At 39.2% G+C, this 15,247-nt stretch overlaps 1 protein-coding gene across 1 annotated transcript; it reads left to right on the top strand.

The window, feature by feature from the left end:
• Positions 1-1,081: 1,081 nt before the first annotated feature.
• On the top strand, positions 1,082-14,147 carry LOC113233935. Its single transcript, XM_026469171.1, has 7 exons — positions 1,082-1,668; positions 2,389-2,550; positions 6,749-6,864; positions 7,526-7,663; positions 11,268-11,414; positions 13,311-13,508; positions 14,088-14,147. The coding sequence occupies exons 1-7, from the start codon at positions 1,086-1,088 to the stop codon at positions 14,145-14,147; spliced, it is 1,404 nt and encodes a 467-aa protein (XP_026324956.1). The 5' UTR covers positions 1,082-1,085.
• Positions 14,148-15,247: the final 1,100 nt, after the last annotated feature.

Here is a 15,247-nt window from a genome sequence, read left to right as displayed (position 1 = left end):
AAAGATGCAACACCAAATTAAGAGGTGATTTCAAACCTCTTTGGTAAAAAAAACAAAGCTTTTTGGCGAAGTCAAGAATATTGAAAAATTGACGAAAGCTCAAAATTCGTGGTTTTATTTTTATTTTACATATTTTACTTTCTTCGAGCCTTTAGTTAAAGGTGCCATTATTTTGTTTCATATTTATTAAGATCACAATATTTTCAATCTAAGTTCGTTGTAAGTATTTTTTGTTATCAGAAATATAACTAAGTATGTGTTAAGCTCTTCATTAACTGCTTTGAAAGTCATGAAATTTAAAATCCTAAATTTACCAAACGCTACTTCAAAACTTCAAATTAAATTACTTGTAGACTTCTGGAAAATATATAGAATTTGTCAAAACATCATTTTAAATCGAACTTTAGTCGTTCGCTAAAAGTGGTGTTCATGTTTAATGTAAGTTTCGACGAGATTAAGCAGACCTTATGTCGAGGCGTGTACAATTAACATGTAGCAATTCAGTCTCAAAGATACCTTTACTTAACACGAGTTTTCCTTGTGTTGAAACAAATCAAAGTAAGTACACTAATGATGATTTGAATGACTCCGTCATTGTTGCAATGATATCGTATTTTCAAATTTAATCCCATACTGCAAAAGACTTAAGTGGAATACAAAACAAAATTTAGACTCATGTTCCGATAGCATACTTAACTAATCTCCTACCTTTGGGATAATAAAGCCACATGTGGTTATACGTCAAAAGAGCTTTTATCACTCTAAAGTCAAGGAAATTATTCGAACTACATAAAACAAATGTGAACATCGACTACTTCTGTTCGTGGAATTTTTAAACTTCTCTTCTCAAAAGTTGTCATTTTACAGATGTAACCATATTACACCAACTACCAAACATTGCAGTTCCCAAATTTGCAGACAAATTACAAGGGGAGTATAAATATATAACTAAACACAAAATTATTCATCAAAATATGGATAAACAATATGATAATTTAGATTATTCTAGTGGTAGGGAATACGTAGACCAAAAACATACATTAAGCAATACTATTGAATTAGAAAACTCGTTAATACCACAGGAAATGATAAATTCCAAAGACGCTGATGGTAACGATATTGGAAATATGTGGAATGCATTAGGACACATAAACAGAACAAACGTAGGCGTTAAAACTAGGTCTAAGATTGAAAATAATTACGATTTAGAACAGGAATATTTAAACGAATATGTAAACAAACTGGATAGCGTTACACAGGAGGATAGAAACCAAGCATTTGAAGCAAACATAGCGGAACATTTCAACAGTCTAGAGAACATGTACAGGCCAGAAAAAAACATTCACAATAACATAGAGAAACTTAAAAATTACCGTGATAAACATTTCATAAGAGCTCGCAACGTAATCAACAATTTAGTGACAAAAGGCGGGGATACGAAGGAACTAAATTTATTTGATCACTCGTATGAGCCTGTAGGCATACGCGAAGCCAATTCTAATGAACAGGATAGTTGCATGGTTACAACCCTTAGAAGAGAAGGAAACAATTACGCCCGAAAATGGGAGTCTTTTAACACCACTCACGAGGAGAACTCCGCGACGGAAGCCACATATGTTGTAATTGAATCGTCTGGTATCGAAGGAGTGCTAAGAGGAGGCAATTCAGGTTTGTAGTTATGGAATTAAACCTCAATGTTTTCAATAGTATCAAAAAACAAAACATTGTTACTTACTAGCGTTCATTTAAAGTCAATTTCTAAAGTAAATTTCTAATGTCACTCATTACAGCACTGCATCTTTTTGTTTTTATTGAGACTGCTTAATTTTATTGACTAATGGTTCTTACCGAAAAATTACGATTTCATTTATATATGGAAAGATTGCACAAGTAGTCTATTTAATAATTTGTTTCATGATTTTTGTTTCATCATCGATGGTCGTAGTCGAAAATATCAAAAGTAATTTTTTTTTAAAACACTTAAACTATCATGACAGGTTTAACCTAATGCGATAGTAAAGCAACAAATTATGATTACTAAACTTTTACACCTACCATTACAGATTAATATATATAACGCACACGCTCAACATAGCCCCGCACTAGGGAAACCATGTGTCGCGAGTGCCTTGGACACACTAATAAACAACTACAAATGACACCCAAACTCACGAGAGAAACAAGTAGGCCATACAAATATTTCTCCCGGCCTCGGAATCGCACCTGGGACCTCCGCGTGGCAGTCCGGTATTATAACCGTTCGGCCACGGAGGCAGTTAAGATGTATTTCCTTAGATCATAGTGTAATTGCCTAACTAGTTTGAAGCATGTCAACAATAAACAAACTCACTTAATATGTGCCACTACATGAAATTTTACAACATGCAGCCTGTGAGAATTCATTCATAGAACAATTGAACAAATCGATGTCGTTTGACACCGCGTTGAGTGCACGCAGCGCTCTCATGAGGGGCGCATTGTGCAGGTTGGTGCGCGCGCGACACACCCACAGCAGCGGCGGCTGCCGACGTCGCCCTACGTATTCGTCAGGTACATACAGCTGGGTTGTGTATTTTACCACGTATCACTTTCAATAAGTAAGTGGCGAGAGCTACTTCTCTTGTTACTTCCAGTTTATAATGTAAATGTGGCGACCAAATAACAGCGTTGCATTCGAGAGGACTTTTTACCTGGACCTCATATAATGCTTTTTGCATTTGCTTTTTCTTATATTTGTGAAGTTATTTGACAAACGTAACACCAATCCCAGATTGCGGTACGCTTTTTTACATACATCAATGATATGACTCCGAAAATTAATGTCGCTAGTGAAGCTCACTCCTAAGTCCTTAACCTTAAATACACGCTGGATCGGGCGGCGTTCTGTCTATGTAGTATTGATGGTGACTTGGGCTGTTCGCACGGCTGAATGATAACACAGAACATTTGGTTACATTAAAATATTATTTATTATAAGACTCCACTGTACGATCCTATCAATGTCCTGCTGCAGCATGATCTGCCCTCTGAGTTATTTTTAGAATTAATTTCCAGTCATCAGCAAATAATAAGGGTGTAGCGTTATTGACTACTTTCGGTAAGTCATCGATCATTAAAATGAAGAGGAGAGGCCCTAAATTACTGCCTTCACTGACACCTGAACTAGTAACGTAAAGTTCGGAAAGCTGTCCGCCACAGTCAACGTATTGACATCGATTTCGTAGGTAGCTGGCAAAAAAGGACAGGGGGTGCAGTGTGCAACCTACACAAGCTAACTTCGTCAGAAGGACATTATTGTTTATTACATCAAAAGTCTTTCTATAATCGAAGTAGGCCACATCTACCTGTTGACCGGCATCCACGTCGGTACTATGTGTGTCATGAGATCCGACAAGTTCCCCGCTGTCCCACGCCCAGAGCGGAAGCCATGTTGCGCGTCAGACAGCAAAGCGCTTATTTGTGGATACAGATTACTGTGAACTGTCGACTCAAAGACTTTTTAGCATTTGGAAACGAAACTTTTATAAACTGTTACAAATATGAGGTTACTTTTTATGAAATATCTTATGGCTACTCCACACTCGCTCCACAAGCCGCAAACTACTTGCGAAGTATGTCTCTTGGCGGCTTCGCGCCGTGTTCGCGACTCGTTCCCGATTGTTGTCGGTATTTTGTCCCGCAATAGAGGGATCGTGAAGCGCGAACTTGGCGTGAACGCGACAAGGCTCAACATTCGCGTTCGGCTCAGTTGCCGATAAGTAAGTGCCGCGGACGGTTGTGTTTCTACTTTATTGTTGACGATTTGGACGTGCTTGAAATAGCCGTGGATTGGACGGCCCCATATCTTTCTACATTACTTTTGATTATAGTGATCCTCCCTACCAACCCTTAGGGTATACCAGAAGGGTACTATGACCTTCGCGAGTATGCCCGCGTAGAAACCATCTAAGTCAAGTCGTAATCCCAGATCAGCCCGTTTGCACGGACTTCATCCGGTTCTCTGTAAGGCTAGGCTAGTCTTAGGTGAGCCGCCCCGGGTGCGCGTACAGCATCCTCTTTATTCTCCAGATAGGTATCGAAGCTTTAGGCATGCTCACTTCCAGTCGCGCTCTGCGCAACTGTTGTGTTGCCACCACTGAGCCGTCGACTCTAAGCCGACTACCAAATCTCCTCTTTGGTGGCGGAGCTGTAAGGCACGCTCACTTACCGACGCCGACAACGCCGTCTCTCGGCCGGAGGATGTTTAGTTACCCTCTGCTAGCTTTCCGTGCTAGTGCCGGAGATGCCGGTAGCAGTGTCCTGCGACAATGTCCGGACATAGCTAGCGACTTATAGGACAACTCAGATGCCTCGCGCGTCTCCTCGCCATAAGGCCCTCGTCTCGACCGCTAATAAGGCGCGCTAGCTGCGCGCGGGACAAACGCCCCGGTCACATGCTACAGGGGCAGACAAACATGTTCATCCCTGCAGCTAACCACAAACCTCGGCGAGTCCATACCCAAGTCTGGGTCCGCCAGAGACGCCCGTGGAGGCGTATTACTAGCTGTGGGCTCGGTCCGGATACCCGCCGTACTCTAGTCCCTATCTATCGGTAAATAGGGATTGAATTGGATTACACAAATGAACTAAAACAGAAAGTTTTAGATTTTTTATTTATAAAAGCATAATTGTAAATGGCCAATGTGCAAGGTGGTCCCGCAGCAGCAACAGCAACTTTCATCGTCCAACTTCGTCTAGCACGCGAACTATACTGTGAACCAGCACACGGCGTTCCTATAATTCCAACGAACAAATTGTGTTCTACGATTACTAGGAATTCAAACAAAAAGAAGATAGGGCTGGATTAGGTAGCCTTAGATATTATGTAGAGTTTATATTATCGTCGACGAGCTTTCAGTAACAGCTCCATTGATTCTGTTACAGCAACTTTAAATAAGTAAAGGCAAACTACTACGTGAGGCGCACTATAAGTTTCCGAAATGAATAAGAAAAAAATACTATGAATGGTACAGAAATGAATATATTGTTTCTCAAAATATTCTACGTCAGCGTTAATGCACTTTTTCATATGAATGAACCAATTTTGAAAACACTTATGCCACTCTTCCATCACAATCTCTGAAACATATTTTTCATACTCTACGACAGCCTCTTCAGGTGATGAAAATCGTTGACCTCGTAACTGGTTCATATTTTTTGGAAATAAATAAAAGTCACAAGGTGCCAGGTCGGGACTGTACGTGGGATGGCTCATAAGGTCAACGTTATTCACCTTCAAAAATTCAATTGTCTGTCTGGCCGTGTGACAACTGGCATTATCGTGGTGCAAGATATATCGGCGTTTACGGTTATTTTTACGGAGCTTGTCAATAACTTCCGGCAAACAAATGGTTGTGTACCGATTATTATTCACGGTACAACGATTCTTCAAAGCAACAGTAGCCACGTGTCCAGTTTTATTAATTAAAGAAGCAATCATCCGCTTAGAGGCAATTTGCACGCACGCCACTTTGGTTGGTTTCGGGTCATCTCGAAAGACCCATACGCTCGATTGCTGCTTTGTTTTGGGATTGTAACTATAAATACATGTTTTGTCACCTGTTACTATGTCTCACACCAAATTTGACGCCACTTCGTTGAATCTGGTAAGCATGGCATTGCACCAAGTGACGCGATCCGTTTTTGAGCCTCAGTCAAATTGTGTGGGATCCACTGAGAGCACAGCTTTTTCACACCCAAACGTTTGTGTAGTATTAGTTATATTTGCTCATTACTCATGCCTATGCCTAAAGATGTCCGAATCTCATGGTATATCACATGCCTGTCTGTTTTGATCATACGGCGTACAGCATCGATGTTTTTGTTGTTCATAGCAGTGGACGGGCGACCATCACGAAATTCGTCACTGAGATTCACACGACTACGTTTGAATTCTGCAAACTAGCTATAAATAGTCGTCTTGCATGGTGCTTTATCGCCAAAAGCAGTTTGAATCCGAGCAAAGCTCCGCTGAGCTGTTGCATTACACTTAAATTCGTAGAAAAACATACTATGGAAACTTTCGACTTAAATCCATGGTGATGTAGACAACCAATGTCTAAAATGACGCCACAATGTAAAAACAAGTGACAGTCAGATGAAACAAACTGTATTCTACAGCCAAAGAGTTCCATTTTCAAATGTTGTAATTACTTTTGTTTTTTAAATTAAATATTGTTTATGTAAGTGGCCAGTTCCGGAAATTTATAGTGCGCCCTATGTATGAAAAGTGAAATCCTTTTTTCCTGGTCCTCAAATAAATCTAATTAAAAATCATCTCATTTGCGTGCCGATAGAGTGTCAATGGCTCCGGCCATACGCATGGTATTTCATACGTATGGTTTTCTGCTAAACGTTAAGACTAGTGGCTTGTCAGTGGCTAGCCATTAAACTACTATATTTTTATTCAACTGCCTGCGCTTCTACAAGCGTCTTTGATTTTATAATACCAAGTAACGGCACGAGTAACTCTTGCGCCTGATGGTAAGCGACACGTCTGTCCATAACAGTTGCTGTGCCGGTCAGAGCTTTAAATAGCAAAGATCTGAGGGGTACTGCCACAGCGCCCGTCACCCTGAGACATAAGTTGGTCCATGTGCCTGTTATTTCACCAGCACCCCTTCAAAACCGGAACGCAGCAACGCTAACATTACTGCATCTAATTTGAACGTGTGATAGCTCAATAGTAACCATAATATCTTTTTTACAGATTCTTCAGTAGCTTATTTGTCGAAAATACTACATAATCTGCCAAGGTTCAACCCTATAAGACTAGGACTAGCTTCACGCGACTTTGATTTGTCTATTGGAAATAATTACTTACCAGTAAGTAACAATTTATTTACGTTAAATCGTAGTCGCGTCCTTCCTACATCCCCGTGGTGTTTAATACGCTATTAATTTAATGCCCCTGTTGGTATTCGTTGATATTTTATTTCTACACTTAAATCTAGGACACAACGGTGCTGTTTGGTTAACTAAGCGAGTGTTGTAACAACCATCTGCGAACAAGGCTCTCTCACTTTTTTACGCCAATCGATGTATTATTACTCTGGTATCCATTTTTATAGGTATCTCTGGATGTTATCTGTCCATCTGTTGGGTGGTATTTGTCGATCGAGGGTCTTGGCGCAGGTTTCCTCGAGAACGTCGTACCTTGCCCATCTCCACGGCCGGCTGCCTATCTCTTCCACTGACCACATAATGTCATCCGATACAATGGTGTCAATCCGAGTCCCGAACAGGACACAGGACAGTTGTGCAACATTATATATGTATATGCATATAACGATTTCTCGAACGACTCACCGTATTCAAAAATCACGTCAACCGTTAGCGCTCGGTACGCAATTAATAAGCGCGTTTGCTCACAGCGGCTGGCGCCGGCCGACCCTGCGCAAGCACATTGTACATTTGTTGCGCAACTGTAGGGTTTGTAATACTATGCTTATCTCCTCTCTAGTTCGCCAACATTATTTTATTGCAGGGAGTACTATTATACGGCTTTCCAATTTTTGGCGTCCTGGTCCTGTATCTCATGATGTGGAATAGTTTTTGCCGCCGATGCTCTAATAAAAAACAAATATTCAGACGTTGCGATATGTGGAAAGTAAAATATTATAAGGTTTGTTTTTGTATCACCAATGTCATAGCTCTTTAACGCAGTAAGATTTCGCTCTCCAAAGAATTAACAAAATAAGTAGATAGGTTATGATAGTGATTTTAAGAATATTTCGATCTTAGTAAGTTACACCTAGTAGAGTTCGTGAATACTACGGTAGTATTGCCGATTTATTCTTGGTGTGTCACAATGGTGGATCGAATGTTGTGACCCACAAAATATACCAAACTGTCGTATCTCTTTACTACCGAAAAAAATACGGAAGCTCTGGCATTCCATAATATTTTATTTCTGTTGCTATTATAACCAATGGTCCGAATAGGTTGTTCCAAATCTGTAGATAAATAAATGTCTACGTATGATACAAGGAGTGTCATTTGTCATGGTGTTATTAAAACCACCAAATGTTTATTAATTACTTTTTCGAATTTCGATGTTTTGCAAATAGTTTCACTGTATGTGATAAAATTAGTCACCTAGAAAGCTGAAGTTTGTTTCTAAAGTAAGTACGCTATGTAAAAATGCAGTAGATAACCAACTTTTCCCCAAAGTAAATATTTTTTTTAATACGCTACAAGCAATAGCTTGTTTTATCTATGATATTGGAGATACTTTTATATTCATCCATTATATAAAAGCCGTTATAGCTTAAAAACATTATATAGGTGCTCTTCTACATATTGGTGAAAATATGCAAAGTCACGGCAAGCTGGGAATAGTTTCCCAGTACTACCTACCTTTCAAAGAACAAAGTACTACCTACCTTTCAAAGAACAGGAAAAAGTTCTACAGAATGAAATTGAATAGACGCGAATAGACAATTTAAATTTATAACGCACACACACACGCACACACTCAACATAGCCCCGCACTAGGGAAACCCTGTGTCGCGGGTGCCATGGACACACACATAGACAACCACAAATTACACCCAAACTCACGAGAGAAATAATTGTAGGCCATACAAATATTTCTCCCGGCCGGGAATCGAACCTGGGACCTCTGCGTGGCAGTCCGGTAAGGTAACCGTTCGGCCACGGAGGCAGTTAAATGATGCAGTATGATTGCACGTGTAGCGTATGTTATACGTGTTGTGGGAAAATTAACATATTTTTATATTAAAGAAATGAAACTATTTTTCCAGATTTAAATCACGTATATTTGTTTTTTCAAACAAACCAACTTCGGGTACTTTATCGGTCTCATGGTCACGGTTGACTGTTGACGGTTGACGTGTGAAACCACCAACAGTTGAGCGAAGATCTGCCATTGTACCTTACGTGAGAGGTGCTACAGACAAGATCGGAACAGACCTCAGGCGTGCGTCTATCAAGACCTATTTCAAACTTACTACTCCGTACGCCGTAAAAATACCGTAAACGTCGTATCATCTTGCACCACAATAATGCCAGTTCTCACACGGCCAGATAGACAAATTAATTCTTGAAGGTGAAGAACGTTGACCTTATGATCCACCCCGCGTACAGTCCCGACCTGTTTATTGACTATTTCCAAAAATTAAGAATTAAGTTTAATTAAGATTTTCATCACCTGAAGAGGCTGTCGAAGAGTATGAAAAATATGTTTCAGAGATTGTCATGGAGGAGTGGCATAAATGTTTTCGAAATTGGTTCATTCGTATGAAAAAGTGCATTAACGCTAACGGAGAATATTTTGAGAAACAATGAATTCATTTCTGACCGTTTATAGTATTTTTTCTTATTCACTCCGGAAACTTATAGTGCGCCTCACGTATTTTTAAGCTCAAGTGGTATATTTTCGTTCGCTCAGTGTTACCAAGTTCGTACCTGAAATGAAGTTGGGGTGGGGCTGTTTTCCATTCCGTAAATTTAATATAAAAGTATCCACAATATCCGCATTGCTTCAAACAAACTTTTGCTTGTATTTTGCTTGTAGCTCGTAAACAATATTTACCTTGGAAAAAGGTTAGTTATGTATTACATTTTTTTAATGGCGCCAGTAGAATTACCATTGACCTACCAATAAATGGACGTCGGGTTCGCGGTAAAAAGTGTTCGTACCTGTAGTGCGTTAAAATCGCATACAGAGCGTCAATCGCGCAATAGTCTTCGTTTGTTCGAGTGACAGCGCGGTTGTCAATCATGCAGTACAAATAATAACTTGTAAAAATTACTGCAGTAAACTGTGAAAACAGGATTTTGTATCATATTTTTACTAAACAAATATATTGTGTTATCATAGTTGTCATTTAAAAGTGTTATTTTGTGCAGTTTTATAGTATTTAATTTGTATATGACTGAATCGTAAATATAAATTACAAAAGCACACGAAATAATGAAATAGCTAACTGTCCGTTTTCTATTCATTGCATGCGCAAAAGATGGAAAGAGACCCGTTACGTCAGTTTCAAGAAGCTTATAAACTTCTTGGTCATTTTCAATTGTTCGAACCACAAGCGATTGAAATATTTAGAACAAAGAAACTGTAGAGTTGCTTTGATGTTAATCCTATTTTTAAAATGATTTTTTTTATTAAACGTTAGCGATAACTAACATAATATTGTTGTACTCGTTTTACGGCATGGGACTGCCTATCAGAAGTCAGAAAATACATTTGCCCGAAATAACATTGGCTCGAATTTTCATAATGTGTTTTTACGAAGATTACAAAACAAAAGCTAATTTTGTCTATGTAAAAAGCATCAAAATTACTCGAAAGGGTAACGGTTTTGTTATAAATCTGAATTACGGATATTTGAGTTTACGTTTATATCGGTACATTTCTTATAGTACACGCTTATTTTCACATTTGTAGTAATAATTGTATGTATGTATCTGCCCAACTCTTTATTATACCTTTAAGTGAATTTGTACAAAATTCGACATGATAGTATATATAAAACAAATAATTAATATTTACGAGAAAGGCTATTCCATTCCTCTTGTATTCAAGTAATTTTCAGTCGAAGCTAAATATGGTGCATTTTGTTAAGTTTCCAGCAGAAGCTGAATGTGATGTCTATGGGCCCTTAAATTGTTGTAAGCAAATTTAGGCAGTACTGCAATGACGTTAGAATTTAAATTAAATGTTTTAGTTTTTTATATTTTGTTACATGTCACTACGTTTTTATAGGTTAACCTCGGACATTTTTTTTCGTGGTTTTTGTATTAGACCCAATGTCCATTTGTTGGTAGGTTAATGAGAATTACCTTAAAATCCAACTTTAGCTTCTTGGTTTTTTTTTGGTGGTGTAGCCGAAAGTTTAATGTATTTTTTTTGTATCTTGTCAATTTATTTGTCTTTTTCTTTGTCTTTTTCTTTATTGTCATTAACCTCAACTAGCCGTAATCTAACTGTAAAGTTTCTCTATGTTTCAATTTTTGAATTTCAGGCATTGTTTTCAAAAATTATGTCGATTGTTGATTTCATATTTTTCTCTAAACTGCATACTGACTAGACAGAGTATGTCCTAATAAACCAATAATCACATACCAAATATTACCGAGCAAAGTGAGAAAGAGGTTAAAAGTGGTTGAAACCTTTCAACCCCTTTCTAGTATTCTGTGATTAATTCACCGTCGACTGTGCTTTAGTATAGAATAACAATATTTTTTTGTTTTTTCAGAAAATGGTTGCGTTCTGTAGTTTTCTAAGTATTGTTGCTCTTACTACGGGAGTATATGGCGCTTATTTTACGCACAGTGATGTTTGCGCAGCGATTAGAGAGAAAATAGATCCTATCTTAGATGTATTGTCGCCGTTTTTGTTTCAGGTAATGTCAATAAAATGTAAATCAAGAATAAAGCGATTACCGCTCTGGGTCGTGGTTGGTTCAACCGGTGTGTTCATTGCCGTCTAGCGAGCCAGACACGATACAGCGTGGAATTTTATTTTAGGTCATTTTTTTGATGAAATTTGTTGGTTTTTTTTTATTTATATTTTAGTAGCTATAGATGTATGAAGCCTAAAGCTGATCTTAAGGGTGTAAATTTAACCTCATTTTAAAAAAATAAAAAGAATAAAATGTTTCAACGCGTTACTCTACTAACAATATACAGTGATTATTACTTACGAACATTTCCTGGAACAAAAGTTACTAAATATTTAACGAGCACCATCGCACATTTCACCGCATATGAACAAAAGGTGATCCATCATCTACTTTCATTTTGATTTTCAAAAAAAAACGCAACGCAAACCCTACTCTTGGTAAAGACCATCCAGCCTCTGCTGACAAATTCATCATATCAGCTTATACACAAACAGTGCTAGACTCTTCCAACACCCTAACTCTTCCGGTCTGGTGCCTCCCGTATCCAACAACAGCCAGCCACCTTACTCAGGTCGTTCGTTCATCTTGCCGCAACACGTCCTCCTATTCTATGTTTGCTTTCACGTAATCGCCACAGCTCGGTCAAATTATTTCCTTCTATCCTAATGTTGCCTGAAAGAAATTGCTACTTAGCAATAAGGCCGCCTGTTGTACATTATCTTACTCTGTGATACTTCTATTACTGTTCTGTTTTGTCATTGTAAATTTTAATGTGCAATAAAGAATATTTCATTCATTCAATCTTTTAACGAAATTTATGACCATATTTTAGCAATTGGTCAATAACGTGTAAAATTTTTAAATTTAAGAATGTTTCGTAGATTATTGACATATTACTTAGAAGAATCCTCAGAAAATAGAGTGTTCAATCGGCTGGTATTTTTCGTACTGTGTTACACTATAACGGTAGTGATGTTTCACAATTTTATTGCGTTGTTTTGGCATGAAATTCTTTATGATTTTACTTCAAAGTTTCCTATAACTATAAAAAATGAGCGTGCCATATACGACAGAAAATGTAAGTTTCGAAATTTAAAATTGATAGAGGTTTAAAGACACGCCCAAAATGCCCAAAACCACAATTCGTCGCCTCACTTTCTCAAACTCGTATTTTATAATCTCAGTACAGAGTACTAAAAAACCGACCTCAAAAGTACGCGGAATCACATATAATTACCAAATTTTATTGAAATCGGTTACCGGAAAGTGCGCAAACCGGGATTCATGCCCTAGTTCGCCACTATACGGGATTTAACACAGGAGATAACAAAAATCGGTTCTCACTACTCAAAAACGCCTTGAATTGGAGTATAGCAAAATCAACCATTAAAATAATTGCCCCTTATACCTAATAAATTTAGGCGCCATTTATCTTCATGCGTGAACAGCCACCCCTGGAGGTGGATTATTTTCTTCAAAACTAAATGGGACCACTATGGAGGTACTCTCTTTCCGACAAAAAATAATCATGAAAATCGGTTCACAAATACCGGAGTTATCGCGTACAAAACACGACAACAAAATAAACAAAATTAAATTGGAATTGAGAACCTCCTCCTTTTTTTGAAGTCGGTTAAAAAGTAACTGAAATGCAAAAAATGTGTTATACTTACATACAAATTTGCAAGATGATTTCACATGACATTTCTTTCATATTCACACACTAGATTTTACCTATTCTTAAAGTAAGGCATCTAAATTACATCCTTGATAAGAAATTTAAAATAAATTGAAATTTTTGCCGTCTCCTGAAAAATTATAGTCACTCTAGATAAGATACGTGTTTGAGAAAGGACCTAAGGCATCGCATTGTCTAATCTGTTAAACTTTTTCTAGACAGATAATTTATTAAATCAACTGCACAAAGCCTTAGACATTGCTATGGGTTTAGAAAAATCAAATACGACGACTACATATCCACATATTGAACAAATAATAAACAATTTGGAAGTTTCTGTGTCGTCATATGAACGTCATATTACCACGAGACGCAAAAATTTGACCTTATTGAAAGATGTCGAATCGTTAATTATGGTATGTATCATAGGAATATAAATATAGGTCATGTAGATTCTTGCGAGGCATCATTATTATCTTGTGGCGAACTATATTTGAATTCGCGCGGTCACAAAAGCATTTTCACCAGGACAGTCAGTGTGCCTGAAAGCGCGGCCAATAAGAGGTCACGAAGTATATAAAGTATTATTATTTTTTATAATATCAAGTGACGGAATGAACAAGTAAGCTATACGCCTGTTCATAACTCAGAGCTTTAAATCACAAAGATCTGGAGGGCCCTGCCACTGCGCCCGTCACCCTAAGACATAAGTTGACAAGTCTCACGTGCCTGTAATTTCACCAGCACCCTTAGCGCCTTGTTACACGAGCAGAAAGTTTTCTCCCAGTTGCCACGCCTTCACGTACATTAATGGCGAGTCTAAATTCTATTCACTAGGCAACAACATTTGAATTCCTCTGAATAATATAACCGCGCGGTAGCCGCATGGTGCGCCGCGTAAACTAAATTCAAGCCAGACTTGTCCGCGTGCCCGAGATGCTTATTTAAGTTAAAACGTAAAGGTTATGTAAATAGAGCGTATTTTGCCGTGACAGTTCGATGCACGCGGCAACGCGGATTCCACTCGGCGACCGCGCGGCGGCCGTGCGGTGTGAGCGCGATGTAATGCGTGTTGAATAAATGCGCCCTAACCCTATAAAACCGGAACACAGTAATGCTGACATTACTGCTTGGCGGCAGGAATAGGCAAGGTGCTCTACTGCTACGACGATTCCTCTTGTAAAAATACAGTAATAAAACCCAATATATCCAACATATATCTTTCTAATGTGTGCATTAAAAAATATACTTAATTACGTGGCGCGCATTGTAAGTTTCCGGAAAGACTAAGAAAAAAATACTATAAATGGTCAGATATGACTTTTATTGTTTCTTAAAATATTCTCCATTAGCGTTGATGCACTTTTTTATACGAATGAACCAATTTTGAAAACATTTATGCCACACTCCGTGGCCATCTCGGAAACATATTTTTCATTCTCTTCGACAACCTCTTCAAGTGATAAAAATCGATAGCCGCGTAGCTGGTTCTTAATTTTTGGAAATAAATAAAAGTCATAAGGTGCCAGGTCAGGACTGTACGCGGGGCAGACGCGCACCCGCTCCGGCGCAGACGTACGGGGAGAAGGCGAAGGCAGTTCGCTGCTCGCCTGATCCCCTAGTGAGACCAGCGGGCTCTGGACAGAGACTCCGGAGTCTGCATTGCACGGCCTCACTCGTCTGGGGGGCGGGTCGGAGGACAACTGACTCGCCCCTCCTCCGTTGGCGCGGGAGCCCTGGCGTAAGCTAGGGCGGCCGGGCGGCGTCGTGGTGAATGCTCACTGATCCCACGGCGCCGACTCAACCGGCGAGAGGGAAACCCGGGGAGTTTTAGTGGGGTAGGCCCTCCAGTTTGGAGGGAGAGTCCCCACATAACTCCTGAGTCTCCCTGGGCTCAGGGGTATCCATAAAGATTTCCCCCCGTCATAAAAAAAAAGGACTACGCGGGACCCGGGCGGCGTCGTGGTGAATCCGGGCGGCGTCGTGGTGAATGTTCACTGATCCCACGGCGCCGACTCAACCGGCGAGAGGGAAACCCGGGGGGGTTTTAGTGGGGTAGGCCTTCCAGTGTGGAGGGAGAGTCCCCACATAACCCCTGAGTCTCCCTGGGCTCAGGGGTATCCATAAAGATTTCCCCCCCGTCAAAAAAAAAAAA

Source organism: Hyposmocoma kahamanoa, unplaced genomic scaffold (assembly GCF_003589595.1).
Source record: "Hyposmocoma kahamanoa isolate Upper Pololo Valley unplaced genomic scaffold, ASM358959v1 80, whole genome shotgun sequence".
Lineage (NCBI taxonomy): Eukaryota > Metazoa > Arthropoda > Insecta > Lepidoptera > Cosmopterigidae > Hyposmocoma > Hyposmocoma kahamanoa.
This window is presented reverse-complemented; position numbering and strand designations above follow the sequence as displayed.